Source organism: Branchiostoma floridae, chromosome 19, assembly GCF_000003815.2.
Source record: "Branchiostoma floridae strain S238N-H82 chromosome 19, Bfl_VNyyK, whole genome shotgun sequence".
In the NCBI taxonomy this organism is placed as follows: Eukaryota; Metazoa; Chordata; class Leptocardii; order Amphioxiformes; family Branchiostomatidae; genus Branchiostoma; species Branchiostoma floridae.
Window position 1 is genome coordinate 5586723 of NC_049997.1, and position 15965 is coordinate 5602687.

The 15965-nt window shown below is 41.0% G+C and overlaps 1 protein-coding gene across 1 annotated transcript in view; it reads left to right on the top strand.

Moving 5' to 3' along the window:
- Positions 1-6160: 6160 nt before the first annotated feature.
- The window catches only part of LOC118407121, an 11699-nt gene continuing 1894 nt past the window's right edge, over positions 6161-15965 (top strand). The window contains exons 1-7 of the mRNA XM_035807541.1: positions 6161-7346; positions 8453-8554; positions 10257-10781; positions 11122-11253; positions 11727-11825; positions 13094-13276; positions 13672-15938. Of these exons, the coding sequence (XP_035663434.1) occupies positions 6173-7346; positions 8453-8554; positions 10257-10781; positions 11122-11253; positions 11727-11825; positions 13094-13276; positions 13672-15938 (4482 nt within the window). The 5' untranslated portion in view covers positions 6161-6172. The remainder of the gene's footprint in view (positions 7347-8452; positions 8555-10256; positions 10782-11121; positions 11254-11726; positions 11826-13093; positions 13277-13671; positions 15939-15965) is intronic.

Consider the following 15965-nt stretch of genomic DNA (forward strand, 5'->3'; position numbering starts at 1 on the left):
TTTCTTTAATCGACTTTTCATACAAAGACAGTTACAGACTACTTTTTTTTTAAAAACAACAACAATAGTACATCTGTTAACTACTAAGCTTAGTGTTTGTACAGTCGAGTACTATTGCACATGGAGGGATAACATATACTGGCGGACTGGGGAACCTCAGCCGCCCGCTAAACAGACTACAGAGCTTCGCAACGGACAGTATGGAGATATGAATACTGCATACAGTATATATAGCGAAAATACTTGGAAACGGACTGAGAACTGGTTGTATGAAATGTACCTTACAGTAAGGTCCCAAGACAATACAAAATTATATTACACATGTAATGTATACACGTACGTCCAAAGCTTTTGTTAAAGGACGTTAAAGAAGTAAAACGCGTTGTACTTAAAACACTTGTTTTTGTTATGCATTTGCCAAAGTCATGGAAACGCACATCCGATTAATATTAAACAGTCATTAAAGAATACGTTGTTGAAATGTGAGGCTGTTATCGTTTTCATTTTGTTCAACTGTAGTGAAAATTTCTTTATTCCAGCACCAACAATCCTATATATAATATATACACTTTTGATTAGCAAACAAAACTGATTATGACTTTATGCTAGCGATATCAGCGACGGTGGCTTGGGTTGATATATAAAAAGATTACATAGCTCTTTATCTCATGCCAATACAGACACCATACACACAGACTAAATTCGGCACAAAAACAAGTTCGGAGACATGAGTGAAGCCATCATATCTCTATTGTCCCTTTTAATAGCTATAGTATTGTGTTGTGCTGTATATCATCAGAAAGCTCCTTTTTTTGTTTTGGCTGAAGCTTTGTTTAGTTGTTTAGCCAAAGTAAATCACTCGATCGGTGCGCCGTGCAGCGCTAGCATTATTCATTATTGACGTTATGTATCGTCAGTGTGACCAACGTTACAGTTGGACTCCCCCAATTGTAACGCAGTGACAGAGAACAAACATTATGAGACCAACCTATGTGGTAATACAAATCTAAGACCCATACAACTGAATATTGCAAGGGAACTAAGACGGAAAGAAACTTACAACTTCAAGTAAAACATTTGCTGAGAAGCAATCTTAGTTCACGACCTCGATGAACAAAGATCAGACAGGTAGATAAAATGTTGAGAAGCTTTTGCTCCCCCCCCCCACCAGCGTTTCTTTGTGGTATGTCCCACGAATGGCGTCCAATAAAGAATGCCATTGTGTAGGTGTAACTGACCCTGTACAGGTGTTAAGTTAGGGGGTTTACGATTGGTGCGGCCTTGAAAATCTGCTGACTAACATTTTGAAGCTGTCAAACATATCCTAAGTAAAATTAAGTACCTATACAAATGCTTTCTACACTGGATGATTTAGTACTAAACATTTTCACACAGGCAACCATCAAATAGAGGAAAAACTTCCATGAGAAGATCGACCAATGAGAAGGAGCGTAACAAGTGTCCCTTTCAATGTGCACTTTGACCTTATCCAGGTACGCTACCGTTAGGTGGTACTATCAAACTTGAAACCATGGGAGAGGACGCACTTTTTTGATGTACAACGCAGGTAACGTGGGTTATTTATTGTGACCACATAAAAGATTACGTTCTTCCATCGCTATCTACAACAATACTTTCCAACTTTGTTAAAGTTGGAAACTTTTAGCAGCGCTATCAAGTTACGTTTCACTTCCGGGCACAGGGAACATTCATTACTAGTGTAAAATTCGCACAAAATGTTAACATTTCGAGCACCTGCTGTAGTTTTCTTCCTCAAACCGATTTCAAAAGCATCCGAAGAAGTGATTCTTCGTATTTTGTCGACCAAACTTCGCCAAGCCTTACGTACATTTATGAAAAAAGGCGTCTAACTAATGTGCATCGTGGAACCACAATACTTCCGCTTTTGTCGTCCTAATTATACATCTCATTTTCTCACCAGAAGCTGCGACTTCAAGACAACGTAGCAACTAACGGATAACCATGGGTAAGTAAGTAACGTTACTTGTTACCAGAAAATACCCTCTGCTGCCGCCAAGCTAATCTCCAAGCAGATGTAAGGCCCGACCCAGTGCTTTGCATATGTTTTGTAGCCTTTTAGGAGCAGCGGCGTTTATCGTCTGCATGAGATATAGTTTTGGGTTTGTCTGTTTGTTTGCTTGTTTGTTTGTTTGTTTGTTTGTCTGTGTTTCTGGATTTTTTAGGTCAGCATAACTCAAGAACCACTTAATGGATAACGATGATATCTGGTATGTGGGCAGGTGTTGGGAAGCCAAAGGTCAAGGTCAATTTTGGATACCCTGGTGTGTGACCTTGGTACTGCAGCAATTCCGTTTTTTTCTATCTTTTGACCTGGATGTGCTATGGTCTTGATTTTTTTGGTGGAAGATAGCTTGTAACGTAAGGAATATGTGGTGTATGTTTGGGCCCCCTAGTAGGTTGCTCTGGAACTGCAGGGACGTTTCTGTCAAAATGTTCTAAAGAGGATAACTGAAGAAGGGAACAAATTAACATGGTATTTGGTATGAAGGTAGCTTAGACAGAGATGTACATGTATATCATCAAGTGCAAATTATGCAAACTGACACTTAATTTGCATATTCAAACGCATTCAATGCAATTTTTTTGTCTTTTCAAATTCAATTTTTAAGTCATTTTTACACACAGTAAGGTTAAATAACACTGTGTCATTACATATCGACCTTCATTGAGCAAAGTTGAGACATCGTTGGGTGGTCAGAACTCATTGAAAATCTGAGCGCTGCTCGTGCCATTATAATTTATATCAAATTTTCAAAACACACGCGAACATGATCCCAAATGATTCTGGAGATATCATCACCTGATCGAATCAGGTTTTGTTTTGCGCACAGGCAAATCAGATTCAATTCGCTCAGTGACCTCACGCATTCAAAATTCACCGTAAAATTTCCGAAGGGAACCGTTAGTGGTTCGACCCTGTGCTGATTTATTGAGGGACGCAATAAATCAAAGGGGTCCGTCTGCGGCATGTTTTAGTGTCCTTTAAATGCTGAAAGTACGAAATAATGATACAAACATGGTAGCTTGGTGAAGTAAATGTCAATATCGTACCGATTGTCTCATCCAGAAATTTCCAAGTTTAAGGCTCTAAAAATTGCAATGGGTGCCTTTAATGAGGAAAATCTATATTTGTAGTGTTAACCTTTAAAGGGCTCAAATACTTGTAATATAATGTGTAGTTTCTGGCAAGTAGAACATTAACAGATACCAATTGTGCAAATAGGTCCCTAATTTGCATGGTTAATGTAAAAGTGCCATAATTCTTCTAAGTGGTAAATGATTGGACAATCAACATTGCAACAGGTGTAAGTTACTGTAAATGCAGAAATATTTGATGTTCTTGATTTTCGTGTTGGCAATTTACCGCGAACTTCAAACCAATGCGAAAATGTTTCTATGGCAGTACGGGCCTACAGTTCAGGGTGCTACCGCGAAATTAAAACCACCGCCAACAGTTCTTTTCCCGCTACCACAAAATTAAATCCCAATGAACTTAACTGCGTTAACAGTATTTAAAGGTGTACGTTGTACGTAACCAACCATACTTTATGTACAAGTAAATGTGGAAGTCATTTACATAATCAGACTATTTCATGGAGGTATGAGATCTCCAAACTCTTCTTTTGGAAGGGGGTGACTTTTAACCATAAGGGTTAGGTCCTTATGCCAGCACAGTTGTGTCTGCCATAAGAATAAAATAAGCTCCCCTCCAAAATAAATTATTGTGCCGCCGCTAGAAGACACTACTAGTGGTACGGACACTATTGTGGGTACCAATACATGAAGTAACTGGGGGTAAGGACACTAATGGGGGTACTGACACTACTGGGGGTAAGAACACTACTGGGGGTACAGGCACTACTGGGGGTACTGACACTACTGGGGGTAAGAACACTACTGGGGGTATGGACACTACTGAGGGTAAGAACACTACTGGGGGTACAGACACTATAGTGGTAGTGACACTACTGGGGGTATGGACACTACTGGGTTATGGACACTACTGGGGGTATGGACACTACTATGGGTACGGACACTACTGGGGGTATGGACACTACTATGGGTACGGACACTACTGGGGGTATGGACACTACTGGGTTATGGACACTACTGGGGGTATGGACACTACTATGGGTACGGACACTACTGGGGGTATGGACACTACTATGGGTACGGACACTACTGGGGGTACGGACACTACTGGGGGTACAGACACTACCGGTGGTATGGACACTACTGGGTGTACTGACACTACTGGGGTATGGACACTACTGGTGGTACTGACACTACTGGGGGTACTGACACTACTGAGGGTATGGACACTACTGGGGGAACTGACACTACTGGGGGTACGGACACTACTGGGGGTGCTGACACTTCTGGGGGTATGGACACTACTGGTAGTACGGACACTACTGGGGGTAAGGACACTACTGGTGGTAGTGACACTACTGGGGGTATGGACACTACTGGGGGTTTGGATACTACTGGGGGTATGGACACTACTTGGGGTGCTGACACTTCTGGGGTAAGGACACTACTGGTGGTACGGACACTACTGGGGGTAAGGACACTACTGGTGGTGGTGACACTACTGGGGGTATGGACACTACTGGCGGTATGGACACTACTGGGGGTGCTGACACTTCTGGGGGTATGAACACTACTGGGGGTATGGACACTACTGGGGATACGGACACTACTGGGGATACGGACACTACTGGGGGTGCTGACACTTCTGGGGTATGGACACTACTGGGGGTGCTGACACTTCTGGGGGTATGGACACTACTGGGGGTATGGACACTACTGGGGGTAAGGACACTACTGGGGGTAAGGACGCTACTGGGGGTAAGGACACTACTGGTGGTACAGACACTACTGGGGGTATGGACAATACTATGGGTATGGACACTACTGGGGGTACGGACACTACTGGGGGTACGGACACTACAGGGGGTACAGACACTACTGGTGGTACGAAGACTAACTGCATTCGGAAACCTCTCAATTATCAACTGATGTTGAAAAGAGTGTATGTGCCAAGGAGGTTATACCCGCATGTACCAAAATTATGACAATAAATTATATTAATTTGAAATAAATACAGGTTGACCGATTGCTTGATATACGAGAATTGGCTCACGCAGGCTTCGCAGTCAGTCCATTCTCTTTCTGGGAAAAGCTCAGCTTTTTTTTGCATTTGGTCACTTAGCTTTGTGTCTGACACTGTAATCCTTAGATCTGACTTCAAAATTAGGAAATATGGGGTCTGGGAAAATTTTTACTCACTGAAATGATATTTCCTACATTTTGCTGTGCAAATTTTGCTGGCAGACTAAGCTAAGCTTAGACACACAATTACTTCAGCTTGACTTTTTTTTGGGGGGGGGTACATTTTGTGAGGACACTATGTTTTGTTAGCCATGGTATTTTGACGACTGTCCATGTTAATTTCTACATGTATATTTCACAGACTACAGCAGAAAATTGATAATCTGAATAAATCACAATACAGGTGTATTGTAATAGATTGCAATGCAATATGTTCCCATTGTTTGCATCCATCTGTCCAGAAGATAATGGTAGGCAGACCACTTGCCATTGAGGGTTATGCGACCCATCTGCCTGGCCAGCGCGTGACTTTTTAAAAGGTAAAGGAGGGGTGTGCCTCTTGTCTACTTGCGCACTAAGTCCCACAGGGACAAGAACTGCATGTCATGTGTAAGACTGCACCAACAGATGTAGGTTTGTTGTTTGGAGTTTCCGACTCCTAGGAGGACTTCCAAGCAAGGACGCAAGGGGTTCCTCCTACCCGACTCGTGTATAGCAGGTGCGTCATGCCCGGACATGCCCCTATGCTACCTGAGTAGCAGCTAGGTACTCATTTACACCTAAGTGAGGAAAGTGAGGAAAGTAAAGTGCCTATCCCAAGGACATAAGATCGGTGACATGGCAGGATTCGAAACTCGGGACCTCTTGGGCCTGAGCCCAACGCGCTGCCGACTGTGCCATGTGATCTCACATAACGTACCCATTACTCACTGATTAAATACACTTGTTAAATGCATACATGTATGTTCAAGTAACAATAATACTTCTCCTTGTAACAGAAAGCCTTGCTGTATTGATGGTTCAGGATGAGTACAATACATCACAAGGAGAGATCTCCATAAATCCACAGCTGGGAGAAATACTCAAGGAAAAGTCACAAGACACCCCTGTGTTTACTGCTGTTTTACAAGCAACTGAAGAGGACAAAAAAGATGCACAGCGAGATGGAGTGGAACTGTTACTGCCTAAACTTGACCCAAGTGACCCCAGGACTGATCCATCGCCTGACTGGTTGACATATGACCACCGTGTCAAATACCCACATCTTCCGGCAAAGACAGTTAGCATTGTGGGACATGCTGGTGTAACAAGCAGAGCAGCAGTAAGGATCAAACAAGAACGGTATCCAGATACGAGGGTAATACTCTTTACCAGTGACATACCAGAGGATACCGAGTACTACAAAGGGGATGAGGAGGCCATGGCCATCGGGAAGAAGGAAGACTCCATCCTTCAAGATGCACAAGAGGCTGATGTGGTCTTTTCTCTTGGGAACACAATTTTTGATCATTTTGAGACCCAGTTCAAAGCAATTCCTGCCAGCAAAAGGCCTCAGCATTTCAAGTTTGTGCAGAGGCCTTCCAAGGTTTTTGAAAAGGCACAGGCAGAATACAAGAAGGCAGAGACAATGGTGGTCCTGTCCATTGGTAGGGTGAAGGGTTTTGAGAAACTGAAGGGATATGACCTTGCTGTTGAATCCCTGAGCATTGTTGCAGACAAGATGAAAGTAAGGTACCGTGTCATAGGAGTTGACAAAGATGACTTCAAAACAAGCAAGGCAATCCTTGAACACTGTAAGTCATCAAACCTACAAATAACCCTCCTACCCTATGGCACACAGAAGGACATCTGTAAAGAGATGATGCAGGCCCACCTGGTCCTGATGCCTTCTCGTGCTGAACCCTTTGGACTGGTCGGTCTGGAGGCCATCGCAGCTGGAGTTCCTGTTCTTGTATCCAGCAAATCAGGATTGGCAGACTTCATTCATGAGCATGTAGATGAACTTCATCATTCCATTGTTGACATGGATGAAGGTACCTCTGCAAGACATTGGGCCCACTGCATCGAGAGGGTGTTGAAACACAATGAGACAGAGTTTGAAACGGCAGCGAGATGTCGGCAGAAACTACTATCATCAGAATACTGGGAAGAATCTCATCAACAGTTCATTCAAGCCTGCACAGACACAGGTAAATTATTTTTCCTCTTTAACTTAAGATTATTGTATACATTAGAAGCCAGTTAATTGCACACCGGATTAACGCACACTTCTGTTAACTGCACGGAATCCTCAAATCCCAAAACAGTGCGGTCCGGCTAGATAACTTCACATTATTGCACCAGCCGGATAATTGCACGAAATAAGCGGCTTCTACTGTATATACTTATTTATATAATTATATATATATATATAATTATATATATATATATATATATATATATATATATATATATATATATATATATATATATATATATAATTATACAATTATATAGTTATGGTTGTTATTAATAATTATATATAATTATATATATATATGTGCATGGTATATGTGTGTGTGTGTGTGTGTGTGTGTGTGTGTGTGTGTGTTTGTATTTATGTGTGTATATGCATGATATATAGATGTATATGTATATATATATATATATATATATATATATATATATATATATATATATGCATATGTATATTTATCTTATATTTATATATACGTGGTAGATACATATAAAATACAATGGTGTATTCCGTGTCAACCGCGGGAAGGATTGCCCAACAGCCGAGGGCCGGAGGGTGATCCGACCCGTGGGAGGGCTGGGACTGAGGGTGAAGCGGAATACACCGTGTTGTATTCTGTATGCATCTACAATGCATGTATAAATATAAGATAGATATTGTCATACCCACCTGAGAAAACACATATTTCGATGCGAAATGCACCAGAAGTTGAGAAAATGTTGTGTCCTCGAACAAAAGATTGTAACAACAGCAATTCTAACGTCCAAATCCGGTATTCAAATTTTCAACCGTGCCGTATTCGGCCCGTTCGAAATAGTTTAATTTACTCGAAGGAAGCCTGTGTGATACGGAAAGTTATCACACGATCCAGAACACCCATATCGAATGTTTTCGTGGCCCAGGTATGATATAAATATTACTTACTTACTTCTACTGACTGTGGAAATCATGACATGTAATATGATGGATTAAGATGGTCAGGTTACTGGTTAATGTCAATACCACAATATGTTGATATGTCAATATGTTGAATCATGTTGATTTTTGTACTAAAATCAGCAGGCAATGATGCACAGAAGACTGCTCAAGCCCACAAAACAAGGGGAGCTGATTCTGTTGGGGATACATGCACGGATGAGAACAAGAAAGTCAGGAAACTAGGTATGTACATGTACATGTAAATGCATGGTATTTTACAAAAACACATGGCTTGAATAAGGAATTACAGTCTATTAGGGAAATTTTCTTCTTGGATTTCCTATTAGGCCACGTTGATTTGATTATATGGATGACATCCGCGCTCGCACCAATTTTAGGCCATTTCCAAAACAAAAAAAAGTTTTCGACCACACAATAAATTGTGCAAAGCAGCTGTAAAATGAGCACAAATATTCCGTAGATTGAAAAAAAGTATCAGAAAACAGATAACTAATGCCATAGAATGCCAAAATGAATCTGAAGTCAAAGAATAAGATGTGAAAGGCCAGAAAAAAAAAAAACATCTATTGTTGGTTGGGGTAGGTACCAGTACAGAAAATTCAGGTCCAGAGGATCATTTCCAGGTCCGGACACGAACCTGGACCTGATCGTGAAAACTTGAGAACTGGCAATACTCAAAAAATTGGTAATTGGTCAATTTTGCTACAAAGGAATCTGTTTGGTGGATTATTGGACTCCCACTGCATTTTAAAATCCCATCTCCATGTAATAAAGGCTAGCTATCTCTGTACCTTTGACTGTAGAAACTTGGTGCAATTGACTAAAACTCTACTTGACTTCGCTCTTGTTGTCTTCTTGGCCCCCGGTTAGACCCCAAATGGCTGCCGACATAGTGTGTCCATTTTGTAATTGGCGAAACCTGTTCCTCTGTTTGTTTTTTCAGGTCTGTTTTTTTCGGATTGGTCCAAGAAGAAAAAAATGTTTTGCACCCGTATGATGTACTGGTGCCTACACCTAACTGTTGGTATACCATACTACATGTATGTGTGTTTAGTCCTATGTTCAACCTTCCTGGCCACTTTGATTTCATACTGAAGGCAACTTTTTTTTTGCCAAACTGTTTTTTTTATTCGCTCGCTCGCATCAGTTTTGGAGGTCCCGGAGGATGTCATCCATATAATCAAATCAACATGGCCTTATCTCTAATGTGTTTATTTAATCATCAGTTACTGTAAATGCATTTAAGTTCGAGGGGATTTAATTTTGCGGACTTTACGCGGAGGTTTTAATTTCGCGGTAACACCATGGACTGCAGTCTAATACCATAATAGAAAAATGTTCGCGGTGGTTTTAAGTTCGCGATGAAGTGGTCACCGCGAAAACCGCGAACATTAATCCACCGCGAACATTTCTGCATTTACAGTAAAAGGTCTTGTCATTTTATTCCAAGTGTTGTTGTTCTTACAGTAACTGTTATAATAATAGTGCAAGTTTCAAGGTGTGTTCTAATAAATCTGTCAACTTACATAGTAGAGTGAAATCTGGTATTTAGTTCATGTCTGTTTGTTTGTTTTGGTCATTTGTTGTGCCAAGTGAACTTCCTTTTATAATTGCAAATCTCTTTTTGATGCAGTGTAATAACATACAGTATCACAAGTTACGTGGCAACCCTGTGATTTCTGATAACCTGCTCATAAGCGCTTGAAACACAAATACGTCTAACATCAGTGAAATTGGAGACAAAGTCACAAGGGTGCTGCAATTGACTGTCACAAATAAGTTGCATACCAGTGATATACCATATACCCACTTATAATAAAATTAATAGAGACAACAAGCAGTGGAAGAACCTAGACAAAAAGGGGAAACTAAAATTCTGCAGTCCTCTGAAGTGACATATAACAAACTTTTTTATTCTCTACAGATCAGAAAATAAAGCTGTCAGTAAGATCGAGGAGCACTCTCACACAAGGAAAAGCCATTCTTCGTGATAGATTACATCACATCACAGAAGAACAAAGTGAAACAGTATTTGATGAAACAATCGAGAGATATAAGCAGCTGAAAGCAGAAGTCATTGTGGTAGACAACACATGCACACTTAGTGAGGAAGGAAAGACAGATCTTCTAAGTACCATTGATAAGATGTTTACAATAGCAGTTCTGAAAGATGAGGAAAGATTTAGACAGACAATGAAGAAGTATCACAAAGTGGAGCCTGAAATATTGGAATTGTATGAAGCATGTGTTCTCTGTGAGCTGAGGTTCTACCACAGGAAGAGTCAGGTAGAGTTTGTGACAGCTTGTAGAGACGGGACCCTTTCAGCCATCCTGACTGAGGAGTACATCAGCCAGGAGTGGGTGCAGATGTGTGGAGGAATGCCGCTGTATGTACATATTGAGGTTGATGAAGCAGACTTCCAGAGGGGATCAGAATTCTTCCATGAAGGTGACTCTTATGCTTAGAAGCATTATATATATGTAGCATTTTTTAATCTTGTTGAAATGTGCACGTGGCCTAGCGAAATCACCCTAACATGTTGTATAATTAATGTATTTGACTAATATTTCATGGAGATCAAAGCCTGGGGTACTTGAGCCATCTTTGTTATACAACTGTATTACCATTTTACTGTTACAGTCACAGTAATGACTGTAGCCTTAGAATATTTTTTTTAATTGAGGTGATATGCACCCTGCAAGTGGGAGTTACATGGTAGTATTATACTGTAAGTGGTCATATCAAACCACTGACAGTAACTCTAATAATCTGTCCTCTAATCCTTCAGACAACTACCCAGATAATCATGACCAGTCCCCTTTCCTGTGTACTGTGGACCAGACATCTACAATTACAGCTGAGATTCAGCAGATGGAGCTTCAGGATCGTCCATCTCCCATTCAAGGACAGGCAGACTCTGGTGAGTCAATTTCACAAATCTGTTTTTCCATGTCAACTTATCATTATATGTAATATAAAATCATATACGATTCATCAGGTCACACAACCTGATTTATTCAAGTCTTTTAGATAAGATCATGGAAGCATTAACTTGAGCTCAGCGTATTCTATTTTCTAACTTTGTAATCATCAATTATAGCATGAGTTAGTGTACCTTCAACGTTTATAATAGCCGTGTATGATACTAAGAATGACAGTATTTGTCATGCTTTTCAGTTTTTCTGGCTTTCTAAAGAAACTAGAAAGGATTGCTGACTGTTGCGAAGCCGACATTGCTTAACAAAATATTGGACAAAAATTTATCTATGTTTATCTATTTTAACCTAATCCACCAAACTAACATTACATGTACATACCCATACACCTACAATGTACCATTGAACTGGTAATAAACTAAATTATAAAGTCATAGTGTTCACTCTACCCATGCAGACAGTGAACCTGAGAATACAGCCAGTATATCATCAGAGAGTGACAGAGAGGTGCAGGACATCACATCTTCTCCCAGACATGGCAACGATTCTCAAACAGGTCATTTTTATTTTTTGGGTTATCACTCGCTTTCGTTATTAGTAAATATTAGTAGTTAATCATTACAGTCAAACCTGTATTTGCGGCCACCTTTGCATAGTGGCCACCCGGATTTACCAATATTCCGCATGCCAATATCAATAATTGTCAATAGATTTGACTTTGGCAGGGTCAGTTGAACTTTGAGACCAACGAGACAATGTTACTTGCGAAAGATCAGTGAGTACTGAAATCGTGCAACTTATTGCTCGTGGTCACTTGATCAGCATTTTCTCTAATAATCTTATATCATCTATTCTTAATCCTTTGTTGTTGCACTAATTCAGTTGAATCAGATGCCACTTAAGATGACAAATAGCAAACTACAACTACTGTATAAACAACTAAAGTTGTATTTTGTTATGTAATTATAACATTTGCTATTATTGATAACTCAAGTATTTGACTCCCACTGGCATTTTGAAAGCTCAGTTCAATAGTTGAAGCAAAGGGGAAATGCAGGAGAAACAGAGCATTCAGAATAGGAGATATCTCCTGTGTGTATCATGCCGTTTTTTCATAGTCAGATAGCTTTTAATGTTTGTTTTAGAGGATATATATCTGATAAGTTTCCTTATTGCCAATTGAGACTGTGATTCTTATGTGTTCCTCTTGTGATTCCTGGTAATCAGTCACACCCTAGGAGGAGAGCTGGGCAGAGTTGATGGACAACAGGCTCATATATCTTTATCTCTTGGGCTCTGTATCTGTATTCTGTATACCCGGTAGAACTGCCCTTCAGCGTAACACACCAGCTTAATTATGGCTGAAAACTCAATTATTCATGATCATTAGCTATGATTCTATTGGGTTTTGTTTCTATATCCTTGAAGTCATACATAAGAACAAGGAGGTTATATATTATTAACCTCCTTTCTTATGCCTAGGCTACACATAGCCGAATTTGGCTCCCGACTCTCTCCCGACTATGGTTAGGGGTGATTCGGGAGCTAGTCGGCTGGTGTTCGGCTTAGTCGGCTGGTGTTCGGCTGCGCCATCCGAATGTTTTGAAATGTTTTGTTATTTGCATAGTATTAGTAAATGAGATAAGATATTACAGACTGTGACAGATTCATCGGCTCGTCGATGTTGGTCACCTACCGCAAAGAAGAAGAAGAAGAAGAAGATAAACAATAAACTTAAGGTCCAAAATATTTCAGGGAGAGATCTCTGAACACTTGTTTCTAATGTTAAGTCCATATACCGGTCTGTATTTTACCAATGCACAGATGACCAACAGACTGAAGTGCCATCAGAGATCTCAGAACTGGCCTCACTGGATATCAGGGAACTGGAACAGCTGATGGTACAACCCAGGAAGAGAACGTTCTCCATGAGCTCTCTGTCATCAGGGTACCAAACAGGCCTAGGCACTCCAGGATCAGGACCCAGCAGACCTGACTCACCTACAGGTAGGTGTACATTGTATGTTTGCTGGCAACTTTGACTGACAGTGTGGCATCCACAAGCTTATATTTTTCCAGGAAATGTGGGTGATGGCAAAGCAAAGGACAGGTTTGACTATTAACCTCCATGTGGCTTTCTAAGGTACTGCAGAAGACCTTCCAGTGTTTGTATCTCTTTCATCAAAAAGTGGTAAACTTTTGGGTCTAGAGCTAGAAGCCTTTTTCCACAGCACAGGCCAACAATTTGGTTGAAGCTTCAGAGGGTGATGCATTTACAAATGTAGAAGGGGTTAACAAATTGTCATGATTTTTTGTTAGCATAGGTGATGATTCAATGCTAATCATGCACATAACTTAACAAAACTTACTTTACTTCTTGTTGTCCTTTTCCTCCACATCAGGTGAGCATGGCATTCACTTCAGGCTCCAGGCCCTAAAAGCAGAACTAAACACACCTGCAGTGAAGGAAGACAAGGTAAAACAGTTTGATCTGTACTGTGAGATAGGAGATCTCTACAGAACTAAACTACACAACTTACAGGAGGCAGCTAAGCAGTATTACCAGAACATGTTAGAGTGTGCTCAGGAACTGCCAGAAGACACAAAACAAGCCAAGGCCTACAGCAGACTGGGTCTGACATGTGACATGTTAGGTCTGCAACAGGAAGCCCTTAAAAACCATGAGAGAGCTCTGGCTATATACAGAGGAGAGGCAGGAAATGAAACTGATGTTTGTGTAGCTTATAAAAACATAGCCTCATCATTAGTATTGTCAGGTCAAGTGTCAGATGCAAAAACTAACTATGAGTTAGCCTTGGCTATTGCCATGGAGACAGGAAACAAGACTGAACAGATGGACATTTACTGTAAGCTAGGTGATCTGCACAGGGAACAGCTACAGGAACCAAAGGCCTCACACAAGTACTATAATGAAATGTTAGTACTAGCTAGGGACTTAGGGAAAAGGGACAGAGAGGGACTTGCTTACAACAGACTTGGGTTGGCTTGTGAGGACATGGAGGATTATGAGGCAGCTTTGAAGTGGTTTACGAAGGACCTGGAACTGAGCAGAGATGCAGAAGATAAAAAAGAACTAAGAAAGGCACATACAAATGTGGGTAATATGTGCAGGTTACTTGGTAAACTGGAACAGGCAACATCCCACTTCAACACAGCCTTACAGATGGCACAGGAGACAGGGGATCAACATGGGCAGATGAAGGTTTACTTCGGTATGGGTGAGATGAACAGGGCACAATGGCCAGATACAGCCATCCACTATTATGGAAAGTATCTTGCACAAGCCAAGCAATTAAATGATAGGTATGAGGAGAGAGTAGCTTATAACAGATTGGGACATGTCCATTATCAGATGGGAGAGTATGAGAAAGCTTTGGACTGGTATCAAAAAAACTTGAAGATGTGTCAAGAAAGTGGAGACAAGAAAGCAGCAACAACAGCAAATATATGTTTAGGTGAGACATACAGGCTCCTAGGTAAACTGGACTTAGCAACATCACACTTCAACACAGCCTTACAGATGGCACAACAGACAGAAGATCAACATGGGCAGAGGGAGGTTTATATGAAAATGTGTGACATGTACCGACAACAGCTGTCCACACCTTCAATAATGGAAGACAAGGCACTACAGCTTGACCTGAACTGTAAGATAGGAGATCTCTTCAGGACTAAACTAAACAACTTACAGTCAGCCCTCCATTATTACCAGAACATGTTAAAGTGTTCTCAGGAACTGTCAGAAGATACAAAACAAGCCATGGCCTATAATAGACTGGGTCTTACTTATAACAAGTTAGGGCTGACAACCAAAGCCTTCCTAAACCATGAGAGAGCTCTGACTATCTTTAAAAACTTGGCCTCATCATCAACATTGTCTGGTCGGGTGTCAGATGCTAAAACTAACTATCAATTAGCCTTGGATGTTGCCAAGGAAACAGGAAACAAGACTGAAGAGATGGACATTTACTGCAAGCTGGGCAACTTATTCATTCGCAGGGAACAGCTAAATGAACAACATACAGCCATACGGTATTATAATCAGCATCTCTCACTAGCCAGGCAACTGGGGGAAAAACATGAGGAAAGAGCTGCTTACAACAGACTGGGACATGCACATTATGACATAAAGGAGTATAAGGAAGCCCTAAAGTGGTATCAGAGACACCTGAAAATGAGCCATGAGAATGGAGACAAGAAAGAACAGATAACAGCACACAGAAATGTAGCTGATTCCTACAAGGCACTGGGTAAACTGGAAAGAGCCAGATTTCACTATACAATGACCATTGCCATGGAGACAGGAAACAAGACTGAACAGATGGACATTTTCCTTAAGCTTGGTGATTTGCACAGGGAACAGCTACATGAACCACAGGTCTCACACAAGTACTACACAGAGATGTTGGCACTAGCCAGGGACTTGGGGAGGAAGGACAAGGAGAGTCAGGCTTACAACAGACTGGGAATGGCTTTTTGGGACATGCAGCTGCAGGATTGTGAGGCAGCTCTGGAGAGGCATCAGATAGACTTGAAGATGTGCCAAGAAGGTGGAGACAAGACTAAACAGATAACGGCAAATAACAACATAGCTGATTCTTATAAGACACTGGGTAAACTGGACCTGGCCAGATCTCACTATCACTCAGCATTGACCATCGCCATGGGGATAGGA